General features: G+C 33.6%; 3 protein-coding genes across 5 annotated transcripts; 2 read left to right on the plus strand and 1 right to left on the minus strand.

Annotated features, from left to right (window-relative positions):
- The first annotated feature begins 988 nt into the window (after nt 1-988).
- Nucleotides 989-8136, plus strand: LOC134244816 (CDP-diacylglycerol--inositol 3-phosphatidyltransferase-like). Its single transcript, XM_062727071.1, has 6 exons — nt 989-1168; nt 3551-3685; nt 4577-4730; nt 5044-5125; nt 6422-6503; nt 7259-8136. Exons 1-6 carry the CDS (start codon nt 1129-1131, stop codon nt 7408-7410), a joined length of 645 nt encoding a protein of 214 aa, XP_062583055.1. The 5' UTR covers nt 989-1128; the 3' UTR covers nt 7411-8136.
- A 959-nt stretch (nt 8137-9095) lies between these two features.
- LOC134244818 (uncharacterized) lies at nt 9096-10795 on the minus strand. Its single transcript, XM_062727073.1, has 5 exons — nt 10594-10795; nt 10385-10490; nt 9707-9802; nt 9548-9610; nt 9096-9433 (listed from the first exon to the last, which is right to left on the minus strand). Exons 1-5 carry the CDS (start codon nt 10692-10694, stop codon nt 9329-9331), a joined length of 471 nt encoding a protein of 156 aa, XP_062583057.1. The 5' UTR covers nt 10695-10795; the 3' UTR covers nt 9096-9328.
- A 100-nt stretch (nt 10796-10895) lies between these two features.
- LOC134244813 (rab5 GDP/GTP exchange factor-like) lies at nt 10896-23145 on the plus strand. 3 transcript variants are annotated; one of them, XM_062727065.1, is made up of 7 exons: nt 10896-11014; nt 13634-13815; nt 17501-17619; nt 20696-20956; nt 21548-21772; nt 21893-22149; nt 22363-23144. In XM_062727065.1, exons 2-7 carry the CDS (start codon nt 13643-13645, stop codon nt 22834-22836), a joined length of 1509 nt encoding a protein of 502 aa, XP_062583049.1. In that variant the 5' UTR covers nt 10896-11014; nt 13634-13642; the 3' UTR covers nt 22837-23144. The 3 variants fall into 3 exon arrangements, with proteins under 3 accessions (XP_062583049.1, XP_062583050.1, XP_062583051.1); XM_062727066.1 differs by having other exon boundaries at nt 10905-11023; XM_062727067.1 differs by lacking the exons at nt 10896-11014; nt 13634-13815; nt 17501-17619 and adding an exon at nt 18230-18716 and having other exon boundaries at nt 22363-23145.
- The last annotated feature ends 3807 nt before the right edge of the window (nt 23146-26952 follow it).

The raw sequence follows: 26952 nt of genomic DNA on the forward strand, positions 1-26952 counted from the left end.
AAGAAACGGTCAAATTTGCGTTCCCGCATGGTCTTGCCTGATATTGCAGAAGTGTTCATGTATTTCTAGGACGAGTTCCGAGCTGGGAAACGAGTATCACAATCTAATTAAAATCAGACTTCTTAGATCCGCGCCGTATACACTCTTACGCAGAGTTTATACGGCGCGGATCTAAGAAGTCTGATTTTAATTAGATTGACGAGTATCAGTAAGCTGGGATATCACTGTGTTCCGCCGTAAGTGAATTTAGGATTATTTTCATCTCAATCACTGTCGGAAAGCTAATCAGGTCACCGAACATTGCAAATTCCTCTTCGAATTCCTCACCCCCGGGTGGCACCATTCCGCGCCCCCATATGTGGGGTTATGCACGGTGACATAGGCATCAGGGGAAGAAGCTGCAATAATTCTGTGATTTATGACTAAGCCTGTTTCTTAGTTTCTAACTTTAATCATCCAAAATCTAAGTGCACATGTAAGAGATCAGGGAATCAAGTTTTTATGTTGAAAGAGACACTCCAAATCACATTAAAAATAAGAATTGGCTCGTGACAACAATGATTCCTATGAAACAGGAATTTAGAAAACCAGGTTTTTGTAAACAGTGTCTTTATAAATACTCTCAACTGGTCATCAATATGAAAATGAAAATAATTTGAAAAGTATATAATTACATGAATTTTTTTTGGTTTTAAAAAATTGCAAATTTTTATTGAAAAAAAAATTACACAATGAAAAGAAGTACAATATAGGTTTTTTTTGTCTAATTTATTTGGGGGGGGGGGGGGGTATTTTATATTCATATTCTAAAGTTTTGATTTCTTATTAATTTTTTTATAACAAACAAAATATATATGTGTCTTTTTAGTTTTTTAATCGATGGATATAATTGCATTACAAGGTAAATTAGATGCATATTAAGCTCATCAATTGATTTTTTTTAAAATCAGGATGTGTCCGTTTTCATCAGGATAGTTCCTTTTCACTTGTTGGCAAAACCGGAAACGAGGAGTTCCGAGAGAAATTTTGACAACAAAATCGATTACATGTTGGAGAATAACTGACTGCTTGGTCATATCTTTAATAAGATTGCACTAGCATCGTCCTACCAAAGAACTAAGGGTGAAAATGACAGAGAACATTTTTCTGTTTATTCCAAATATCGTTGGTAAGTGTGTTAAATCTAGTTAAGTGGAGTACCGAAAGATTTATCAGCTCACTTTTGATTAGTCTATCAGGTCCAGTCCAAAGACTATTTCTACCTACGTAGCTATAAAAGCTACGTATGTATTTAGACCTACCCAAAGTAGCTATTTTTACCTACTTTCTGCTTTACTTGCATTATGTGGGCTGGCCAAACAGAGGAACGGCGCAACATGGTGAGCACTGAATTTCTTGTTACAGTCACACTGATGATGGATATGACAAAAATTTGGCCAAAAAATGATTACTTCGTATATTATCAATTTTGCATAGAAACTAATGTAAAATTGCCGATTCAGGTAGTAATCGTTTTTTGGTCAAACTTTGTCCAATTTGATTAAAATATCCTTTATCCGCTCCTTTGTTTTTTTTTATTGTCGCTACACTCGTGTAGCGACAATAATAAAAGCATTAAGGAGCGGATCGAGGATATGATTTTAATCTGATTGAAACTTTGTCATAATCATCATTAGTGTGACTGTATCAAAAAAGTAATGGTATTTACCATGTTGCACCGTTCAGTACGTTTTTTGGCCACAAAATGTAGATAATGCAAAAAGTAGGTAAAAATAGCTACTTTGGGTAGGTTTAAATACCTACATAGCTATTAATAGCTACGTAGGTAGAAATAGTCTTTGGACTGGACCTGATGAAGCCAGGCACAGCACAATACCCTGATAAAGGAATATAGCTTGATTAAGCTATATAGCTTTATCAAGGTGTTACAAATACCTTGATCAAGGTATTTTATGCAATGAAAATTCAAAAATATTCTTTAAGAATTCAATACTGAAAGACGAGTTCTGAGTTGTTGTCATTAAATTCACTCATACATGTAAAGTACTCAAACACAAAGAAATCAGTATAAATGCATATCTTGTGAGGAGACGTTCTTCTATGCTGTGTTTTTATACCAGAGTGCTTTTCATGCAGGACTGGACACACAGACCACAACTCATAATTCGACTCTTGAATTTAAATTTTTAAGATTTTTTTAAAATTTTCTTTACCTAAAATACCTTGATCGAGGTATTTGTAATACCTTGATAAAGCTATATAGCTTTATCAAGCTATATATCTTTATCAGAGTATTGTGCTAGACCTGGTAGCTGTATACTGTAGATTGAATAGCTTTATTAAAGCTGTTTAAAATAGCTTGACAAGGCGATTTTAATTTTACCAGTTTATGGGAATGACTTTTTTAAAAAAAAACAACAAGAATTAGATATAAAAATGTGATTTTGTTCATTTGCACTTAAGGCAGGACCAGTACATTAACTAGTACAGACAATACAAGTACTGATGTAGCTATCTACTCTAGCCTTTGTAGGGGTGGTTTGTTACCATGGTTATTGATTGTTCAGTATTTTACCTGTCCTAAGTCCCCTTCATGCTCTGAGACACCAGAATGTATTTTTTATATATGAGACTATTTAGATAAGTTTCAATCTGTTGAGATTGATTGAAACACTAATTTGATGAAACAAGAATATCAGCAGTCTCGTTTAAAGTCATCATTCTGTAAGTTCTATGATCGATACAATGACCTTGTCAGCAAATACAATTTATCATTGAGTCAAATTCTGACTGATGTTTTCATACTAATTGTTAGTCCATTATTTATACACTGAATTGAGGACAGATTTTTTCATTATTTCCTGATCATGACAAGGAGCACACAGCAGATTCAACAGTCAGTAGATGATGCTCATCCTCCATGGCACCTGATCCCACCTCCCTGATGTTTTGGAGGTCCATGTTTACTCTGCTCCTATTTTTTTTTTATTGTTTTATGGATTTTTGATCTTGAATACTGTTTGTTATCTCATGTTTCACTGACACTTTTTCTGTAATAAATTTTAACCCCATAGCATGATACAGTAAAATACAATTAAAGCAAACATGTTGACAGCAAATTGATTTTCAATACACATGGTATATAAACATATTGTTATCTTAAGGGATAGAAGGAATAACATGTATAACAAATGAAAAATGCATATCCCTGGTACTTTGCTATAAGCATGTTTATCTGTTACTATAACACAAGGTATCAAATTCAGCATTATACATGGAGTACCTCCTCGCCAGAATCACAGTTGAGAAAAATCACTGGCAAACTGATAAGTAGCATACTGTAGACTTTTCAATAATATATCAACCACATATGGCATGCATGTCTTTATTTTCATTTATTTTTATAAACATCATCCAAACCCTGCTGGCCAACTGAAGAACTTTTTTTTCATTGTTATATTGTTCTATACATCTTATAGATCACACTATTCCATTCACGCTATTCCATGCATTTGATATGGATATGTAATTGTATTACTGTCTGTTTTAGATTACCTGCGGGTCATCACAGCTTTTATTTCCTTCTATTACCTGCCAACAGACCCATGGAGCGCCTCATTTTGGTATTTACTGAGTGGACTGTTAGATGCCATTGATGGACACTTAGCCAGAATGCTGGACCAAGGTAAAGGATTGACTCATCTATCTGTTTATTTGATATGTAAAAGTTGTATGGTAAATGCTGCTGTCAAAGTTTTTTTCTGATTGAGTATTTGAAAGATAAATTTCTGTCTTTACATCCTATTTTGGGATTCTCTGACATTTTTGATACTGCCTAAACTGCTTATTTGTTGAGTATTTTTCCTTTAAATTATATATCCTATAGCTTTACCAAAAAAAAAAAAAGACAGCCACTTGACATTCTTCATGTTTACTGATTGATGGAAATTTTTACGAAACAGCATATGAGAAATGCTTTTAGTGATTCAGTGGAAAGTGTGCATAATAGTTAACTCATTAATCATGTTAAGAAAATGTAATTAATTGACAATCTATTGTTTAAAATCTAGTACATGTAATATTAAGCAATATTTTAGTGGTTATATAAATGTGTATCTTCTATTATTTCTGAATTTTAGTACGAAAAAGGATATGGTCATAATATTGGCACAGGTACCTGACGTTACATATTTTCTTATAAAAAAATAACCCTTGCCTAAACCTAATAACACAGTTTACACATTAGGTATGGGTTATTTTTTGGCATACTGTAGAAGTATTTTTTCCGCATGGTATTAATTTATGCTATGTACGCGGTCACAAATTTTCCGCGGAAATTTGTCCACGCATTCTTAATATAAATGTAAGACATATAGTGACAGCCTAGGAAATCCACGTAATTTTCCACACGCGGACTAAACAGAAATGGAGATTCCACAGAATTATGACCCCGTGGAAAAAAGTACATCTGCAGTATAAGAAAAATATATAAAATCAGGTGCCTGTGTACATTAGATACTTTTTAATTGATTACAGCAACTGAATATCTGAGACATTGCTTTATTATATGTAACAGGAAGTAAGCTTGGAGCCATGTTGGACATGCTAATTGACCGCTGTGCCACCATGTGTCTAATGGCTGCACTGTGTCACTTCTACCCAAAGTACATGTTGTTCTTCCAGTTTAGCATGGCACTAGATATCACTAGTCATTGGTTCCATGTCCAAAGGTTGGTACTGCAAACAAAAGCCTTTTTTCGAAAGATAAAAGAAACCACAATTGAGTTTTTCAACAATAATTCAGAAGACACTTTTGTGGAAAAATAAACATTGTAATTTTGGAGATCTCAACAGATTCATAATTAAAAAATATATTTTCTTTAAATGGAGAACCAAGTTAATGATTTCTGAAAACACTGATAAACAACTAAAAATTGCTTTAATACTTTTCATTCAAATTTGAGATTATGATTTAGAAATTTGATAAGATAAACTTGGTATTGTTTGTACATATTTATTTAATTTGATGCATTACTTTTACAGTTCTTTGATGAAGGGAGGAGAAAGCCATAAGAAGCTTGACTTGTCAGCCAATCCAATCCTTAAACATTATTATCACAATAGGGTGAGTAGCTTTCATTGAGTAACTGTCAGCCAACCCAATCCTAAAACACTATTATCACATTAGGGTGAGTAACTGACAACTAACTGTCAGTGAATAATTGTCAGTCAATCCAAACCCAAAACACTATTATCACAACAGATTGAGTAGTTTTCGATGAGTAACTGTCAGTCATCTCAATTTATTTCCACCAGATGGTTTAAACAAATTACTTGTTGTCCCCGGCGTTGGTGAAAGTGGAGGGACATTAAATCTCATTTGTCTGTCTGTCCTTTAGTCAGTCTTCCTGTCTGTCACAAAAACTTTAACCTTTGTCATAACTTGTTAGCTCTACTGGTCAGAGACCAGAAGAGCTTATGCTATAGGAAGGTGTCTGTCGTCCGTCCGTCTGTCTGTCTGTCCCGTCTGTCTGTAAGCAATTTTTCAAAACGCTACTCCTCCTACAGTTTGGTCTGATTTCAATATAACTTGGCACACAAGTAGACTACACTAAGATACATAAGATAGTGCATCAGTTTTTGATTTCCATGAAAAGTGTTGCCATGGTAACTAAGAATAGAATTTTCTGTGAAATTCCCTTCAAATGCTGCTCCTCCTACAGTTTTTGGTCTGATTTCAATAGAACTTGGCACACAAGTAGACTACACTAAGATACATAAAATGGTGCATCGATTTTTGATTTCCATGAAAAGTGTTGCCATGGTTACTAAAAATAAAATTTTCTGTGAAATTCCTTTAACTAAGATACATAGAACAGTGCATCGGTTTTTGATTTCGATGAACTAAAAATAGAAATGGTTACTAAAATACACTAAGATACATTAAATGAATTGAAATTCCTTTAAAATGCTACTCCTCCTACAGTTTTAGTCTGATTTCAATATAACTTGGCACACAAGTAGACTACGCTAAGATACATAGAATAGTGCATCGGTTTTTGATTTTGATGAACGGTGTTGCCATGGTTACTAAAAATAGAATTGTCTGTGAAATTCCTTTAAAATGCTACTCCTCCTACAGTTTTGATTTGATTTCAATATAACTTGGCACACAAGTAGACTACACTGAGATACATAAAATAGTGCATCAGTTTTCGATTTCGATGAACAGTGTTGCCATTGTTGCTATAAATAGAAATGTCTGTGAAATTCCTTTAAAACGCTATTCCTTCTACAGTTTTTGGTCTGACGGCAATGGCTTCTTTTCTCATTCTTTGTTATAAGTACAAACCAGTAGAGCTACAATCTCGACAGAGACTTCTGGTGTATCAATGCTTAGTTTGAATATCTTTTTTTCCAGATAATCCTTTTTGTTATGTGCTCTGCCAATGAGCTTTTCTTCTGTATGTTGTACCTGACCTACTTCACTCCGGGGCCAACTTGTGAGTATGCTTATTAGTATTGATAAAAATTTGACCAGCTCTTGTACTCATACTGTACATGTAAATGTACTTATTTTAGCAATACTACCTGGTAATATATACAAATGTATTACCTCCTTGTACACTTTTCTCTTGCCATAGTAAATACTACTTGTACTAGTACATGTATAAATTTCAATACCGTGTACATGTAGCGGGTTTTCTTGGCGGGTGTAAAATTTGGCGTTTTGTCTGCTCAAAGGTATGCCAATAATTTTGGCGTAGCTTATTTTAGCGGACACAAGGTTTCATCTCTTTGCAGATGAACACTAAGGAGAGTACTGACTATTTCAGCGATACAAATTTTAGCGGTTTACCATCAAAATGCCAAAATAAGCCAAAATTAACACCCCGCTAAAATAACCCGCTATATGGTATATCCCTTCTTCACATAATTCTGTATGGGTACATAATAATGGGTATTTAAAATTTAGCACAATCACTGGATATAGAGTTGTTGGCATATTCATGAATTAGCACTATATACCTTCCTGTTGCATATTGTATCTATGAAAAATTATTTATAGCGGTACATGTATTCATGAAATAATGTATTGTTGTCTGCACCAAGACCGCTAAAATGTGAAGCCCTCTTTTTAAAGTTATATACAGTAACTCTCATAATCATTTGTAAACGACTTTCCAGGAGTCATTTTAATTTTGGAAATGATACCACAGTCATACTTGTATTTTGATTTGTTGATCCTTTGTTTCAGTGTTAGGGATTGGGCTTTTCCAGGCCATTCTTTACATCAGTGCACCCCTGTCCTTTATTAAGGCAGGAATCAGCGTCCTACAGCTTATAGCAGCAAGTAAGAACATCGCTCTTATAGACCAGAGTGATAGAGAGGCTAGAAAGACCAAGTAAAGGGAACCAGGTTAATAACAGCAATAAAGGGAGGCAACTCAGCATAATTGTGTTTCTTCTAAGAAACAGAGGACAATATTCATTGATACTCGTCCAATGTTTATTTGTTGTATGTTTTTTATCTGTTATATATATTGTTTTTAATGAAATCATTAGTATAATGTGTTTTATTTTTATTAGAGTTCAGACAAGTATTGTATAAAGCATTGAGCATGAAATCCTTTTATTGATTTTTAAAGAGATGATTTTATTTTTATTTTACTTGTTTAACATGACTTTCTTTTGGTTATGTAAATAATTTGTTATTGAAAGAAAAGAGCAGTTTTCAAGGATGAAGAAAAAGATGACAACTCAATGAATATAACCTTGGTATTCTATCATTGAAAACATATAGGATTGGATATCTAGGTATATTTAAAAAAAAAAAAGAAGAGATTTGTAATTGACAGTCTGTAGATGATGAAGAAATATTTTCATGCCAGAATTGGCAGAAAAAATGCCATTCAAAGCAAGATTATTGTGTGTATGTATTCAACAAATTTTGTTTGACTACCTGCAATGTATGCAAAAGGATGAGTGGATTAAAAGAAATGGTTGGTAGAGAAGACTCCAGGGCCAGGGACAATAATATTTATTTTTTGAGTATTCTATATTGATCAAATTTTTATAGGATATGTCTGTTTTTTAACAAAGGGCAGAAACTTTGCACAATCTTGTTTGATTCTCTGTAATGCAGCTTAGAAGCTCCATCAATAGTTGTGACATGTTCCCAGAATAAAAAAGGACAGGGATAATTTGCACTGGAACTGATCAAATATATTTTTGCTTCACAAATTAGAGTCACCCTTTTTCCTGTGGTGTGTTTTTTCAATCTCAAGCCAGAATGAATATATGAAACATTAAAAAAAAATATACTGGATTTACGTATCGCACATGTTGGTGTGATTGTTGAAAGCCATCTCAGACTTGTGTTAGCTATAACCTTAAGTATTCAGTATTGTACCAAATATTGATTTTTGTTTGTTAGATTTTTTAGTGTCATTAGCTTTATTGTTAGTTATTAGTTACAATGTATAATATATGTATATTTTTAGGTGTATTTGCTTAATGATGTAGACTGGTGCTTAGTAGACAATGTTATTTTTAAATTTAAATTTTTTGATGATTACAGGTTTTACAGCCCTTAACTAGTTGAAATATTGTCCTAAAGAAGGGATTCGGATGAGTTAAAGACACAATGATTCGCAACAAAATGAGAAGTCAATGTTTGCAGTGCATAAAAAGCAAATATCAATTTTCAACATTAGTTTTCTTAACTTGAATTTATTTCATATCAGAATTTTAGCATATTTTTTTATACTAAAATAATGTGTATATAATATTGCAAATTTATATAGCATATTTGTAATTCATGTTATTGGAATCCATTCTTTGGAAGTGAATTATGTATTAACCGGTATGAATTTATTTAGTGATGAAAATGTAGAGAAAATAGTTATTTACATCAGTTTACATCATTTGTATCAAAGTACCTTGAATGCCAGTATGTTTCTAGTGAGAAGAACATGTATTGTGTTAGTAAATCTTTAGGTCTCAAACAGGAAAAAAAAATTAGTCTTTAGCTGCTCTGAGACTTAACTTTCTTGTGCAGTGGTTAAAGTTGAAAAAACAAATACCGGTATTATCAAATTTATTCAATATTATGTACATTAAATGCAATTACATGTATAATCATACAAGTGTACATTAGAATAAAATAAATTAATGGATTTCATGAATATCACATACATGTAAGGACTTCTGAAATTCTACATGTCTATCATCACAGTTTCTTAAAATAAAACCAAAAACAGTCTAAATGCAATAATTTAAGTATCAACAGCAGTGTTGAAATTGTTTTGATGTTCTATTAGAATACTTAATTAACTTTGAAGTCTTTTATATCTGCATCTAATATTGTCCTAAGAGATGAAATTCTGTTTTTGTTTAAACCATCATCAAGGAATGGAACCCAGAAAAATATCTGTAAAAAAGAGTATATATTAAACATATTGATAAAAAAAAGCCTGCATTGATATGATTAATGTGATTTGAGAATTGTTGTGATAAGATATTTGGCATGAAATAAAATACTTACACAGTTAACAATGCTTATAAATGGAATGAAAAGGGGGAAAAGACCAGAGGAAAAGGAATTTGCCTAAAAATTTAAAAAAAGAATTAAAGTGTGCATGAGTATTGGGTACAGAAGAGATCGAATTTCAGTACATGTATTGTGAGAGTAAATATTTCTTACCTCAACTTTGCCATTTAGAACTTTAAATTCCATCACATCTAACCATTCTGCCCATGTGAAGACAAAAACTCTCACAAAAGTTAAATCTTGGCTTATCTGTAAATTCAAGAGTCTCGTGTTAGCTTGCCTGATCAGAAGGCTTAAGTGAGCTTCTGATCCTGTTGTCTGTCATATAGTTGTCATAAACTTTGGCATACACATTAACCTTAAAACTGGTTTTTCAGCAGTTTGAAACTTTTCCAACTTTTAAAACACAGCAAATTATAAATTCTGCATTGTTCTGCCATTGTGATGGAAGATCTGTCTTTGGCTTCCAACAATTTTTTTTCTCTTCACCCAAATTAGGAGTTTGCCTTGGAATGGCTTGGATATGATGAAGTTTAACCTTCGCCATAAGATGCTATTCGGGGCATAAGTGTTTCTGCAGTTGCAGTACACCATAAAAAAATCATTTACATGAAATACTACTGGACATTAAATTTGCATAATGTAAATCCTTGTATAAAAATGATCTATAGTGTTAAAAAATATATTTTTTAAATATTAAAAAAAAATGTCTTATATTATGCGATTTTAGTTTTTGCGGAATTGTCCTATCTGCAAAATACTGCAAACATTGGACAACCGCAGAAAATACTTGTTTCGACTGAATACCAAGTCTATATCTTCTAATCTAACCTTATGTATATCGTAAACTGTGCCTTTCTTGTCCTGCTCCTTTAAAATTTCTAGAGAATCGATGATTGCTTTTAAAATCACTGTGTTTTCATTTTTACACGTCCACCTGAATTTTATGAAAGAACGTGAAAGTGTATAAATATACATTATGTCTAGAATTGCATAGTTCAAATTTATTTTATTAAATTAATCTTTAGATTGACACCTACACCTCTTTGTAGCTGTGCAATTTTTTAATAATGGGGAGCCACATGGCGGGACGGAGAAGAGCCTGGACAGGGGACTGCAAAAGACTGGACAGCGAAACCATGTCGACATGTGCTTTTGTTGACAGAGAAACGCCCCTCAGATTTGTTTACATTTGTTGGAAGTTCCGTAAATTATTAGTGCTTATTCATGAACTGTATATGACATCGAAAGAATCATTAGACTTATTGATTTTATTAAAGAATACAAAGAAACAATATAAATAAAAGATATATTAACACATCCTTTAAGCAACTGAAATAAATACGAAACTAAGATTGTACATTTCTGACCTTGACATTGGAAATGGAGTTGACGAGTCAGCCAGAGGCACAATAATCACATGATTTCTATTGATTGACAATGACACGATAGCTGACTGGCGTAAGTGAGGTTGTACTTTCATTTACATGTACTTTTATATTGATAAGAATTAATGTTTGGTGCTTTAGTTTAGCCAAAATGCTGATACTTCCGTCTGCCCTTTCTCTGTTGTTTTTGCATCAGGCATCCTGAAAGATAGCCTGATGAGTTGTAGGGAGCTGCGCTTGTCAATATTTACAGACAAATGTACTAGATGCTGATGAGAAGATATACAGTCATTTAGGGTATTCCGAATCACCCTGCATTTCGCGACACTCGGTAATTTACCTAATCGCTTATCTTATACGAGACATGCACACGTGTGACAACTAAATATTCTTTCACAACATGGTTCATGCTTAATACATACAAAAAATAAAGAGGTAAACTCAATGCGTTAATTAAAAAAATAATTAATTAATTCGTTTACTTGCTATCTTTCTCGAAGAAATTTCCGTGTATAAACGTTGCAGAATATTTCTCATCGATGTCGTGGCGTTGTTGGTGGATGAAACCTGGCATATTAGGTATTGACAGAACGGCAATTTTATGAGCTTTCACGAGCATTAATAATTTTTTATTACATCTCATAAATGTATATGTTACAACCGCATTTGTAGCCCCCTACAATTTGGGGTAAACATGTATGTGCAGGACCGCAACTGAAGAAATTTGCATACTTGTTATATGCCCGATATTTTGATAACATCGGTTTTCTTTACATGCAAGGGACCTATGAAAATTATGAAATGGAAAAGCTGTGAAGAGTTAATGAGTAGCTTGACCAGTGTTGATCCTTTTATCATACCTGTTTAAATATGGAGTTGCAAGCATATACACATGTACACATACTATATGTACACTGTGCACGTATCCAGTGATTTATGTCATATTTAATAATTGTGATACGTATATATAAACAAGAGCTAGTCTTTACTCCTTTTCACACATTTCTTTTATCATCATCATCATTGCATGTATAATCTTTTTTTTTTTTTTTTTTTGGTAGCCGATTCGTAGAATTATATGATATTTTCAATGTTAATTGTTTTGCAGTGGAAAAAAATCACAGTGGCAAAAAAGTGACATTATTATATTTACAGGACAACAATTTACAGTCATGTAATTTTGAAACCCCTATTTTCTTGGTAATATGCCTGAAAAGCTTTATAGTGCGAATAAAAATAATCAAATAAACAAGAACAATCAAGAAAATTTTAATTCTTTTTATTCTTGGAAAGCTTTTTATAAACAATACTAACTAGTTCATCAATTATGATGATGTTAACCGTTTTCAACCCATTTTTTTTTCACAATACACTAAAAAGGTGATCAAATATAACCCCCAAGGTGCTTTGTTTATTTTTCACTAAATTGGCTTTCCTTTGATACCAAACTCTGTGAAAAGTTTTTAATAAAATCATCTGCAGTCAAAATGTAAAAGGTGATTCGGAATACCCTAAATGACTGTAACTTTAAGAATGTACACTAAGGTAGACAAAATATACATAAAGTTAAGAACAAACTACTTTTAAGGAGATTTGAAACAAACTGGTTGTTCAAATTGAACATGTTAATATTGCAACATTGCAAATACAGGAACAAGCCCTCACCACAGTTAAACATGGGTGTGTCTAGCAAATTGAGAACAAAATGATCATTTTAACAGTACAAAAGGGCATCGCTTGGGGAAATAAATTAATTAAATTCTGCTATAATCAAAACCTTTTTGAGAGTTTATATTCCTTTTCATCAAACATGCTTGCTGTTTATGGCCCAAGTCAGAATGGGTATGAAATGGACACTATTAGCACTCTTACATTTTAGGAATTTTATTAAATTTTCTGCCGAAGCGTTAATAGTGCAAACACGCTTATTAAAATGGAAGTTACATTTTTAACATGGCAACCAAAGATTGCGGTAGCATTCAAGACTCTCTGAATCTCAATTTCTCCAAAAATTGTGCCCAAATTAATGCTTGAAATAATTTTCAATCCACATTGAACTAGGATTGTCAAATTTATGGCAGAAAAGCTTATTTTATTCTGCATACTGATTACTCGTTATGAGTATGGAAATTGTTATATTAGGCCATAATAAATAAATTTTTCTCATCCGATTTTTTTTAAAGTTCATCAGCTTTTATTATATATTTTGTTATTTTTTCAAATTTGTAGATTTTTTAACCTGGTCAATCGGTGTAATTTTATCTACATTTTAGGAATTTTAAAATTTTCATAGTAAAGGTTTAATAGTGCAATCACTAACTTCACATCATCACCAATCTTTTTCGCAACCAATGATTGTTTAAAATATATACTCATGTTTTACAGCAATTACCATCTTTTCAGCTGTTAAAATCATGTGCACAAATGAAAGTAGAATGGTAGAAATAATTTGACAGAAAAACAGAAATTGGATTTATGGCTAAAAAAATCGAGGCGGTGGTATAAAATCGGGGCGGGCGGGGATGAGAATCTAGGAATATATTTATTATGGCCTTAATTAAAGGTTTCAAATTCATGTAGTGAAGATTTATTGTAGCAAAACTTCACATTTCTCATACAGAGTTTTAGAATGGGTTATTTATGTTATTGCCCTCTTTTTTTTTTAATTATGAAGGAAAATATTTTTATATAGCACATCATAATGAAGAAATCTGCCAAGAAGACATTCCATGTGGATGAATCAGACCTGCTGTGTAAAAATGGCTGTGGTTTCTATGGCAATCCAGCATGGCAGGGATTCTGTTCCAAATGTTACAGAGAAGTTTATCAAGCAGCAAAGCAGGCCCAGGCACAACATGATGAACAGAAAACTAGGTAAGGACACCCCCCTTCCCCCACTCCCACCCCCAAAGCAGGCCCAGGCTCAACATGATGAACAGAAAACCAGGTAATGACAACACAAAAAGCAGGCCCAGGCACAACATGATGAACAGAAAACCAGGTAATGACCCCCCTCCCTCCCCCCACTCCCACCCCCAAAGCAGGCCTAGGCACAACACGATGAACAGAAAACCAGGTATGGACAACATGATATACAACTTACAAGCCCAGGTACAGAACAATTAAGAGAAAACTAAGTAAGAATACTACTATAAGCAGGTCCTGACACATTATGCTGAACAGAAAACTATGTGAGGACACATAAGTAATCAATGATGAGGTGTAGTTGGTAATTATTTATTTACTTGGCAGCCACCAGAAACTTATCTGGTGGCAGCCATGCAGTTTTTTGGCGACTGCCAAATAAGTAGATCCTGCAACCACCATAGAAGAAAAGATAAATTGTAGGCATATTTAACCTCTTAAAATCATTGTTAAATACACATAAAACAGGTAAAACATTCTGTAGCTGAATGTGAATATAATATAATTTTTTTAAGTGCAAATGAAGAATACTTGGGTGCATTGACTTGGTGTACATTAAAAGTTGAGAAATGAATATAGCAGGGATAATCTTCTAAAAGAATATTGAACTTCTTCTAATGAAAAACAATATAAATTGCATGCCTTATAACATACTATATGATTTTAGAGATGGAGGGATTGGTTTGAAGAGACTATTTATCTAGGTATTTAGGTAGCTGCAGAACTGTAGCTCTCCGAAAAAACTGTATATTTATTGCGCACAAAAAAAATGCGCTCGGTTTTCGATTTATTTTTCCATGTTTTTAAAACTGCAATCTCAAAATATTACTAACCGTATGTTCCTAACACATTCTTTCGCTGTTTCCAAAACCAAATATTCCTCATAATTGTTGTTAATAGTCCTCCTGATCCTGATATTGTAGTCATCGAACATTTCGTTTATTTATACTGCCATTTTGGTTTCAAAGATAATTCGGGCCAATATGCTTCGTTCAGATGTCAACTACGAGATTACTTGATACAGGAGAGAGAATTTTTTTTCAAATCTTCCCTTATACAGTTGAGGTAAGAATTTGGAAGAAATAATCAAGAACCGAGCGCACTTTTTTGTGCGCAATAAATATACAGTTTTTTCAATGGGTGGCACTGTAGCTCTCCGGTCTATCAATATTTTTTTCGGAGGGCTACAGATCTGCAGCTAGGTATTTAGGAAGACATTGACATCACAAAAGTCGTGTAATATTACTTACTGGATACTCTAGGAGTGAAACGGTTCACCGCGGTATTTTTTCTCGGTTCGATACACGGTACAAAATCTCTGCTTTCGGTTCGGTTCGTTTTACGGTCGGGATCGTCATTCTGTCGGGTTTGGCATAAGGTATAAACATGCTTTTCTGTATAATTAGTTCAGAAACGTAAGTTTGTGTGGACTTGAAGTTTGTAAAATAATTTTTAACAGTCAAATCAATTAAATTGATACATTCGATCCATTTTGCACATAAATTATTTTACTAGATTAAGTAAAAGGTAGCATAAAACAACATTGAATCTGTTTCCTTCTATCAAAATGTATCATATCGAAAATAACCGAACCGAGACGAAATTTTTTGATACGTATCGAACCGTGAAGGAGGCGTATCGTTTCACCCCTAGGATACTCCCCCCATCCACAGTCACTGGTTAACACCTTAAAGAACATTTTAATAGCTGATTGGTGAAAACAAGATTTCTTTTATTGTTAATTTATAGCAATACTGGTATGTTTTTATCACTTGTGAAATGTCTCCTTTTTAAGTTCAGTTATAGGATAAACACAAGCCCACAGGATTTACCTAGCCATGGGCTTATTTTTTGTAAGATTTTTTTTTCACGGAGAATCGAATGTATTGAATTACTAGTGCAGAGGGATAAAAGTCAAGATTTTAACAGTAAAAGACCCTAACCTTATTCTGTCAGCCTCATTATATATTTCAAAAGATACGCTAGGAATACCATGGAATAATTTGAAAATTTTATTAAGTTTAAAAATGTATTTTATTTTGAGAAATGAATAGAATCAGTGTTATTATAAAAGAAAAAATTATTTCTCCTGAAATCATGGTCAGCAGGTCTGTAATTCACGAAATAAAAATTACAAACATAAATTCAGCAAGGACTTGTGCTTGTAAATTTTTTCACTTGACTTGAGCTGCAATTCCTAGAGATATGAATCTCACTTTTAATGTGTCAGTCACATCCAGAATGATTAAATAATAGTGAACAGTAATCAGTCATACTTAGATATTAATAAATAAAATTTATAGGCACATATTGAACCAGTATAATTCCAGTCAGCCCTAATAATAGATTTTGCGAATGGTGAGTCAAGTAGACCAGCTTCACACATTACGATGATTAAATCAAAAAGATTTGTTATAGAGGCTGATGAAGAAAACAGATGTCGCACACAGTGACTCATGGGCGGGGTTAAACGTTCACAGGGGCAACAAGGTGGAGGCCACAGGTGTCTCCATCATATTTTGTTTATGTTTACTTTGATATCTAGTACAGAGATGGTACCCGAGCTAGATTTACTGATATTGATAGTTGTTGTTACCATAAAAATTATAAAATAGGAAATGACTTTCTACCTCCAAACAGCAGTTAAACCAGCTGCTTTTATCAGGGTCCTTTTTTGATTAACTTGATTCTTTTGTTTTTACACAGCCAATTTAGCTTCATACATTTTAATACATGTATTTGTTCTTTTTCTGATTAGTGATAAGTCGTAGTACGAAATCAGTAAATACAAACACAGTATATCATGGTGTTATTGGTTATAACGAATTACACTTAATTTACATTGATAATCCTGGTGTTCTTGCACTTATTACATTGATAGCAAAGTTTTTGTACCAAATGTGGTGCCATATTGCACAGATATAGTCATGTACATGTAGGCTCAAAGAACAGCAAAAATTGCTTCATCATTCAATATTACCCGGTATTTTTAAGTTCTAAATGCTAAGAGATAGTAATATACCAGGGTATTTGATCACAATATCAATGTTTCGATACTACAAACACTTTTTATTGTATATATATCTATTATCAATGACATAGGATGAATATGATATAGTAAGAAAGGTCATATATTGATCTAAGCAGGCATTTGTGTTTTTGGTGGTTTGGATGGGAGGTAGGAGTCGTATGTATATAACTCAGTAAGGAATTCATTGGTCATCTCCAAGGAATTGAGTGTTAAGATCAGTGAGAAAAATGAAGTATTCTGTTTATCTTTAATGACGTAAAAGTTTAATGAATTAGGATAATAATCAATGAAGGACAGAATCATTCCCTGTTGTAAGTTATTGATACTTGACACTGTTTATGAGACTAGGGTTACCTCAAGGTACCCCCAGGAAAGCAGATGCTATGTCAGGAGATGTTACTGTTATTGATGTGTTATAAATATGTCAGTAATCCTATCAATTGTTCTGCTCCATCTTCATAGATGAACAAAGTAAAACATAGATAAGTGCGTTGTTAAAATTTTTAGTTATCTCTTAATAGGAAGGCTTTATAAAGTAGAAGTGACATTGGGTTTAATTTTTCTGATGTTTGATGTCTCTCAGTATGACTTTGTTGTTGACAGGCCCGAGACGGAGGAAACCTCTACGCCATTGTTCTCCAAATTCACTGAGAAGAAGTCACTTCAGTTTAACAAGAGATCACATACAGTCAAGTCTATCTTCAGAAAGACTCCTACCAAAGGTAACACAAAGAAAACTCCTCTGATCATTATAGAGTAACATAGCTAGTGATTGTGAGGTCTTGTACATCTGTTCACCTTTAATGACCTTTTTTTGCTTGACAAGATGTATTCCTTATATGGGAAAAAGTATTGTACTAAATTTCCTATTAAGGTTTATATTTTGCTGTACAAAAATGGCCATTAAAGAATAGAATGTTATTTTTTTAAACTTGCAGAAAATGTCTACTGAAATAATACACAAAGATAATTTGAGGCACTTAATTATTAAATATATATAATTATTTAATTATTAATAATAAACAAAACAAAAAATATTCACATGCTTTAGAAAGTTGTTGTGTAATTGAAAAAGAAATAAGGTAACATATTAAGTTTGTAAAGGTGAAAATATATATTTAAACACTGTTTTTTATTGACTTTTGCATTGTAATTATATTTTTTAAAATTGTCAGTGGAAAATTTTAACTCTAGTGTCAGAAGTACCTTGTGACTTATTCATAATCAATTTACAAACCACCAAATTATATTTTTAGATCTGACACCTATGATATTGATTATTTTATTGACATTTGATTTGATAATGATAGTTTGATCATTCATATACAGACTGGTGGCAGATTGCAGGTTAATTATGGTCTGTAGTTCAGCAGGTTAAGTAAGAACCCTTTGTTTACAAACAAAGTCACATGACCCAGCACATGCCTAGGGATTAATGTCACCTGCCCAAGCCAGTAATGATTGCATCATCACAGTTTGTCATTGGTCGGCTTGGAGTCCACAACTTAATTATACTGCTAATGTGCAACATTTGAAAATCATTTCCTTTGTTAAGACATTTCCATAATTGTTTTTGTCCAGTGCAGTTCAGAAAGCATACAAAGCCTAATTTTTTCAATTTGAAGAAATTGGGAGTTAAGGGTTTCAAGTGTAAAGGGTAGAAGATTGTGCAAATGAGCAGTCATGTCTTTGGAAAATGTTTTTACAAAACTCAATGTGAAAATGAAAGAAAACTTTGTGCTGAGGATACATGATGAATATGATGATGAATTTGTAGTAATTGATGTGAAAACTATCAATGGGAAATTCTGTTACAGGGGTAAGCTAAGATGTTCATTTAACATAATTATTTACAGTTATTTTGATAATGCTATTTTCTATGTTATTGCAGTGAGTGCAGAGATTTTTTTTTCAAAACTGATATTTACTGAAGAAATGCACATAATATGCTTCTTTTAAATAACTTGATAATTTGTTTTTCCTATATTACATTTTCTTGTAATTTTTGGGTAATATTTTAAAAGTATACAGTAACTTAGTAAAATTTGTGTATTGATTTATGAAATCTACAGAAGACAAGACAAAGGAAAATTAATGTTCACAAAATATTTGACTCTAAGACCTTATGTCACATTTATATAATGTTAACAACTTCCTATTAGTGATTTACAACATTAAATGTGTAAGGATGCCATTCTATGATGTAAGCAGCCATTGTCTTCCTGTAGGGGAGATAATTGAGGTATGAACACCTCAGGCTAGGATTATGTACATCATTGTATTGTAGTAGTAGATATTTAGGGCACTGTGTCAGTATGTGTCTGGTGTATGTGCTTGGTTTGCTTACATTCATTAACTGGGACACTTTGTTATCTCATGTTATCTGTGTTTAGATATATACTTTTATCTACATGCTTCTTTGAATGTCAGGTATGAACCAGTTAGTACTGGGTTAGACCCACATCCCTACAAAAGACTGATAAAGGACTTATGACACCTGAGATAGGTGGACTGTGATCTTATAACACCTGAAATAGGTGGACTGTGGTCTTGTGACACCTGAAATAGGTGGACTGTGGTCTCCTCTATACAAAGGTTTCACAGTTAGTCAGTAACACATTCCAGTGAATTCTCCTTGTACTAATAACTTGACCAGCAGACCTTAAGTACCGTACTCCACAATTAATTACATTCAGTCAATGTTCTAAAAAGTTCTGTCAAAATATTCTCATCATACTTAAAGAATGAAAAAAAACACACACACAAAACCATTGGTTACTAATACACAACTACAGAAAGTAGTTAAAGATTTACATTTGCTATTATATATATGCCCAAAGGAAATAAGAACATGTAACTACCAAAACATTTTTCATGCCAAAGTGACATTTTTGTATTAAAGAAAAACATGCAGTTACATAATTTACCTTTGATGTGACAGGGTTACACACTCTGATGATAAAATATTAATTAAAGAACTGGAATGTGGGGCCGTTTCATTGTCTGATATTCAGAAAATATACTATGTAGTTTGTACATATTGAAATAAGACTATATATCCTATAATTACAATTTGCATAACGATTAATTTCATCTCATAGGGATTGAAATATAATCGAGATAATTAGATATTGACTTGTATGTATTCTATTTAACACACTTGAGTTTGATTAAGGGCTTTTCATCCCTGTAAGAGGTTAAGCTAAGTTAAGTAGTGTTTATAAATGTCATTGTATTATAGTTGGTCTAATCTTCATGTGACGTACATTTAAATTGAAAAGAATAAGATCATTATGTAAACAACAATCCACAAATGTATCAGTGTATTTATTACAATTACCAAATACAGCGTTTGTTTTATACTAAAGCGTCAATGCATTTTTTATACGTTATACATGTATAAAAACAAAATAGGTAAATACATAAATTATGAAAATATTGAAGTAACACATGAATTACACACAGCATGAAAGAAGAAATTTACTTGACATCAGAGTACTTGCTTATTTGAGGATTCAAGCACAGGTAATTTAATGATGGATTTGTGAAACCATTCCAGACTTATGATCATAAAACAGACATAAGTCAAGTAAAGACTTAAACTTAACTGCACCTTGGTGATGCAATATTGAATTTTGGACTGTTTGACTTCTGCCTCAAACAGACTGATGTTTCATGACCTTGTGGCCATATTAACAGATTAATGACAGAATAATATGTGTTAAGACAATATACCTTTTTCCATGCCCTCTAATGGTCTGTCTTTCCAGTTGTATAACCTGTATAATTTTGTTTCAGATTCACCACTACAAGAGAGCTCAGGTCCACGTAAAGAAATCAAGCGAGTGAGCTTGGAAACTCAACAACTCGGGACTGAGTTTGCAGATTATCTCAAGTCCATACGTAAAAATGTGGCAGTGGACGTATCAAAGAACACAAAGTCGATCGTGGATAAACTCACTCAGAACACAGATGCCCCCGTGGAGGAATTGTCCGAGATGGTTCAGGATTTCTACCAGAATATGTCTGACAGGATGAACATGCATAGTACTTATAAAGGTAAGAGGGCAGGAGAGGGAGCATGCAGGTACCAAGTTCTCAGTGTGAAGTGTTATGTACTGATAGCCTATATATATAACAGAAATAATGTCTGGGATCAAAGGAGTATGTATACACATTTATCTACTTTATGATGAAATTGTGACAATTTTTCCACATGGAAACCATTTTTTTTCCTTACTCACATATATATAAGTATTGTACAACAAAAGTATGACTTGACTAACTTGTATCAGTTTCAATTCTTTCTGCTAAACTCATTTTATGTTTACACTGTATACAGAAAAATACTTATTATTAAGTTTGAAAATAATATCCAATATTGAAAAACATTTGAAAGCAAAAAAGGTGCAGATAAATTATCACAGATCTTGGAAGGTTTATTGTGACTTGACACAGATCTTGGAAGGCTTATTGTTGACTTACCCTGTTTACAGGTCAAAGTCGTGAATGTTTATTGTGACCTGACTCAAATCTGACTTGACTATTTATTGTTGACTTGCCCTGTTTACAGGTCAAAGTCTTGAATGTTTATTGTGACCTGACTCAAATCTGACTTGACCATTTATAGTTGATTTGCTCTGTTTACAGGTCAGAGTCATGAGATGACAGAGAAGTTGCTGGACTACATTGAGAAGTACGTGATGGTGCGCGTCTACTCCATGGTGTTTTGTCAGAGTAACGAGGATGAACAGAAAGATCTGAAGATTCAGGACAGGATCCGAGGTCTACACTGGGTGACGGCGCAGCAGCTGGACACACCCATTAACGATAACGAAGAGGAGGTCCGACAGTTAGTGGACAGGGCGATCACAGGTAGTTAGCTGTTAGAGGAATATTAATAAACAACTTTCAGTTTTGAAATATTCACAAGATAATAAATATATACAGATATAAATATATACAGATATATATCATTATTTTTTTGAATTCCAGAAATAATTGAGATGAATTCAAAGAAATCACCCCCTGACAAGTTGGATTGTGTGACTCGGTGTTGTAAGAATATCTTTGAAATCTTGCGCCACTCTAAAACGGGCCCAGCTAATGCAGATGATTTCCTCCCAGCCCTGATATTCATCGTACTGAAGGCCAACCCCCCACTACTCCAGTCAAACATACAGTACATCACAAGGTTTGCCAATCCAAGCAGACTAATGAGCGGAGAGGCAGGGTATTATTTCACAAACCTGGTAAGTCTTTATTATCTCTGTAAGTGCTAGATATAATTAATTGTAAATTTTACAATGGCTGTAGGCCCTTTGCTATGTAAATTTTATAACTGATTTAAAAATAAATATTAGAAGAAAGAAGAACTGGCTTCTTAGATTGATATTTTTAAGTGTCTAGAAATATATTTTTTTCAAACCACTCAATCAGTGAAATATTTATCCTCTTTTGTACAGTGTTGTGCTGTGTCTTTCATCGAGAGTATCAATGCGGAGTCGTTAAACCTGACACAACAGGAGTATGACAGATACATGTCAGGGGAGGCAATTCCTCCCCAGAATGGACAGGACAATACGTGTGATGGTCTCCGTATTATGTGGGAGAATCTGCGGACTCTCTCAGATCTCCGACAGCGACAGGAAAAGGTCATGGCCGACACACTTCAGCTCCAACAGGAAATGAGGGAATTCCAGGACAGCTTTAAACAGGAAGTGGAAAGTGTTCTTAAGAGAAATCCATGGACCATTAGACCTCGGAAAATGAAAATTGACATTGATGCAGACACCGAAAATATCACAAATCTTCCTACTCCTCTTCTTCCAGAACCGTTAATGCCGACAAAATCTTCAGCGGGGCAGGGAACCAGTGTAGAGAGTCCATCAGCAGATACAGTGGCAGGGGACATCACCCCTACAGACTTACTCAGTTAATTTTGTAAATTACTGTGGTGTACCTGAAACAAGAGATTGTGTAATGTGTGTGTGTGTATGTGGTTAGAGAATGAGTCAGTGATTGAGAGAGTTTGAAATTCAGAGAAACGATGAAGTTAATAATTACAAAGCCTCTAGTAGACTAAAGACATACATTTAGATCTGAGTAATCATTTTATACTCATCACAACACAAACACTGATACTCATCGAGGGAGCTTCTCCTGGACAAGGAGGTGAAATGTACATCCCCCTTAAAGAAGTGAAATGCCCATCTCCCTTAAAGAAGTGAAATATCCATCTCCCTTTAAAAAAGGAGGTGAAATGTCCATCTCCATAAAAGAGGTGGGATAGATTGCAAGTGTTAGTGCTTTAATTTATGTTAGCTTGTAAACAGTGTACATTGTATATTTGTTGGAAGATTTTTTTTTTACTTATTTATTTTCATCGAAGCTTACAAGAAGAGCAGAAATCATGAACAAGTTTATAAGTTTATCTGTAATGTTGTTTGTAAGAGTGCATTAGGAATTTAGCATGGTTATAGTATGTATGTTTAAGTGTACAATTCAGTGTCTCTTTTATTGTTATTTTTTAAAGGAATAAATTGACTGAATTATGTTTTTTGTATCTATTGAAATAGCAAACAAATGGAAATTGGAACTAGAAATTTCTTACGGGGTATACTGGAATCAGCCTGTTTGTCTGTGTGTCCATCTGTCTGTCTGTAGAATTGATCTTGTTGAGACATGCCCCTAGAGATTTGGAGTGAGAGACTATGGCATGGATTTATCTGGAAATATGTACACTCCGAAAGATGTGCACCTGGTATTTTCACCTGGTATTGATTAGACTATACCTATATCTTCATTTATGTAGTTTTCTTTAATGAATTCATTAGGAGGAAGGTGAAAACACATTACTGATAGGTCACTGCAACCTCTTAGGTAATGTGACCAAATATGGCAGAATTCTGTCCAAATCATGAACATTATTTGCCTTAGAATGGTAAAACTCGGTCAGTTTAAGCATCAGTACATGAAACACAAATCTTTTATAAAGCCCAACATGATTTATAAAAAACAAATAATGAAATACTGTCAACTAGTAAACTGTTTAGTATTTCAGTTCTTGTTGTATCGAATTTTCCGTTAGCTTTTAGTGGCTTATTGGGTTAGTATAAGAACACAATGTTGGAGATTTACTTTTAAAATCAATAAAATGCTTTGTTTGGTTGGTAGTGCTAGTAGGGAAATTAATGTTGCAGAAAAAACCCGCATATCCTTGTATCTGCATTCTGCAATGTTAATTCCCATACTAAAAAAAAAAAATATAGTTTATTCTTACATCTGTACAAATAATCATCTAAATTGGACAAAATAAATTAAATATTGTATTAACATGATTATTGACATGTATGTCATTGTTCGTTATTGATGGAAGGACTACCATTCAAGAAATCTGATAGTCTCTTAGTGGATTTTACTGACTGATGAAAGGCAATGTATACTAGTATCTTGAACTATAAAGGAGAAAATATTAAATGGATGTTAAAGTTTCAATAATTTTTTATATTATCAGCACTTTAAAATATGAATATACCTCTTATGTATACACTTAGAACGGATACTTGCAAGTTCTGTGGGTTTTTCCCCGCAAATATTGATAGCTTTTGCAAATTACCAATGTGATTTATATTGAAATTCAATTTTCACCGTATTTTAATATGCTCATTTTAATATCATGACGGTTTCTCCTCTGTAAATATATACAAATATAACATAATTTTTGGAAATTTAAGGGGAGAGAATGAGCCCCCTAAAACCCCGCTACTGGATGCTGGAAAACATAAACCAAGACAGATTATGCTTGATATCTAATAGATTAATCTAAAAGGACATGTTTTCCCTATGTAATTAAAGTACAAATAAGAATTAGTTCCTAATACAGATATTTAATCACATTAAAGAACTTTCCCCGCAGTTGGTGGGAAACCGGGAATATATAAATTTTTTTGGTTAAAAAACTGATACAGAGAGGACGTTTCCGTTACCAGGGTTATCATGAAAGACGCGCGTTACTTCTCCCGGATATATTACAGAAAGGCACATGGTGGAAGATACACACAAATATACTTTACATGTTTGGGACTTTTGATGTTGTGCTCCCTCTAAACTGCAGAATACGAGAGCTTCCTTACAGAGAGAGAGAGAGAGAGAGAGAGAGAGAGAGAGAGAGAGAGAGAGAGAGAGAGAGAGAGAGAGAGAGAGAGAGAGAGAGAGAGAGAGAGAGAGAGAGAGAGAGAGAGAGAGAGAGAGAGAGAGAGAGAGAGAGAGAGAGAGAGAGAGAGAGAGAGAGAGAGAGAGAGAGAGAGAGAGAGAGAGAGAGAGAGAGAGAGAGAGAGAGAGAGAGAGAGAGAGAGAGAGAGAGAGAGAGAGAGAGAGAGAGAGAGAGAGAGAGAGAGAGAGAGAGAGAGAGAGAGAGAGAGAGAGAGAGAGAGAGAGAGAGAGAGAGAGAGAGAGAGAGAGAGAGAGAGAGAGAGAGAGAGAGAGAGAGAGAGAGAGAGAGAGAGAGAGAGAGAGAGAGAGAGAGAGAGAGAGAGAGAGAGAGAGAGAGAGAGAGAGAGAGAGAGAGAGAGAGAGAGAGAGAGAGAGAGAGAGAGAGAGAGAGAGAGAGAGAGAGAGAGAGAGAGAGAGAGAGAGAAAGAGAGAGTTGTAAAAGAGCCATAGCGCATTTGATAGTCACTTTCGCCTACTTTAGTAGTGATTTTTTAAATACATTGTTTAACCAAAATTTTGTCATACAATGTTAGTTTATACATGCCTAAAGCAAATCACATAAAAAAAAAATTTAAATATTGATAGTTCCCTCATATGATAGATATAAAAATCGTTCAGTTTATATGGAGAATACATTGAATACTGAGCTACCCCCCTAAACAAGGACAAACTGTAGCAAAAGACCACCCTTAACCAGAAAAACAACTTTTGAATAATTTTATTTGGATTTGACTGCACTTCATCACATTTAGATAATTTTGGTTAAAGGTGGTCTTGATATTGAAAATGCTGAAGATATGTTTTTAATTTTTCTTCTCAAAATTATTTTAAGATTCAACAATCTGTTTTAAGGAGGCTAGGGGGTCAACAGATTATTTTTTTATTAACCACTAGGTATAGCTTATTTTTTTAAGATATGATATCTTAAGCTGTCACCTATCATTTGGCAAAGAAAAATTTCATAACTTTTAATTTTAAAATTTGATCATTTTATTATATCTTTATATGGAGCTCTCTTCTAAAGGAGATCAAAATATTCTGAAAATGGCCACGACCACCCAGCCTCTTTAAATTTATTCATCCATTTGCAATGACTTCGTGGCGTAGTGGTATGATTGCTGGATTGAAGACATAGTGATCGTGAGTTCGAGTTTCACAGTGCATGTTTCTTATCTATGCTTCTATTTTTTTTATACCCCCGCTGACCGCTCCGAAGGAGAGGGGGGTATACTGTTTTACCCTTGTGTGTCTGTCTGTCTGTCCGTCCGTGTGTCCGTCCGAAACAAATTTTCGTCGCAGTTTTCTCAGCAACTACTCAATCTTCTCTGAGGCTGTCAAATTCGATGTCAACTTCCTGTTTATCTGTGCGTCGTCCATTTCATACATAACAAAGCATGCTTGAAATTTTGTCACAATCTTCTCTGAGGCATGTCATATGGTGGGATACATTTTTGTTTAAATCCGATGTCAACTTATTGTTTGTCTGTGCGTTTCATACATTACAAATCTTTGTCGCAGTTTTCTCATTAGCTATTCATAGCAGATGCTTGAAATTTTATTATACTCTATGTTGAGGCATGAAATATGGTGGGATTAATTTTGATATGAATCTGATGTCAACTTCATTTTTTTCTGCGCATCTGCCTGTAATTGATTTTGTGTATATATTAACATGATAGTGCTTATTTACGTCAGAGCGGGGTATTACTAGTGAGCATTGGCTCACAGATTTCTTGTTTCTCTCTCTCTGTGCATTTTTCCTATGTTTTCTTTTATTATTTTATAATACATGTATAAATAATGTAAGAGATATCTAATACCGGCACAACAATACATCTTGA

The sequence above is a fragment of the Saccostrea cucullata genome, unplaced genomic scaffold, assembly GCF_032062105.1.
Source record: "Saccostrea cucullata isolate Sc308-1 unplaced genomic scaffold, CSIRO_AGI_Scuc_v1 ctg249, whole genome shotgun sequence".
In the NCBI taxonomy this organism is placed as follows: Eukaryota; Metazoa; Mollusca; class Bivalvia; order Ostreida; family Ostreidae; genus Saccostrea; species Saccostrea cuccullata.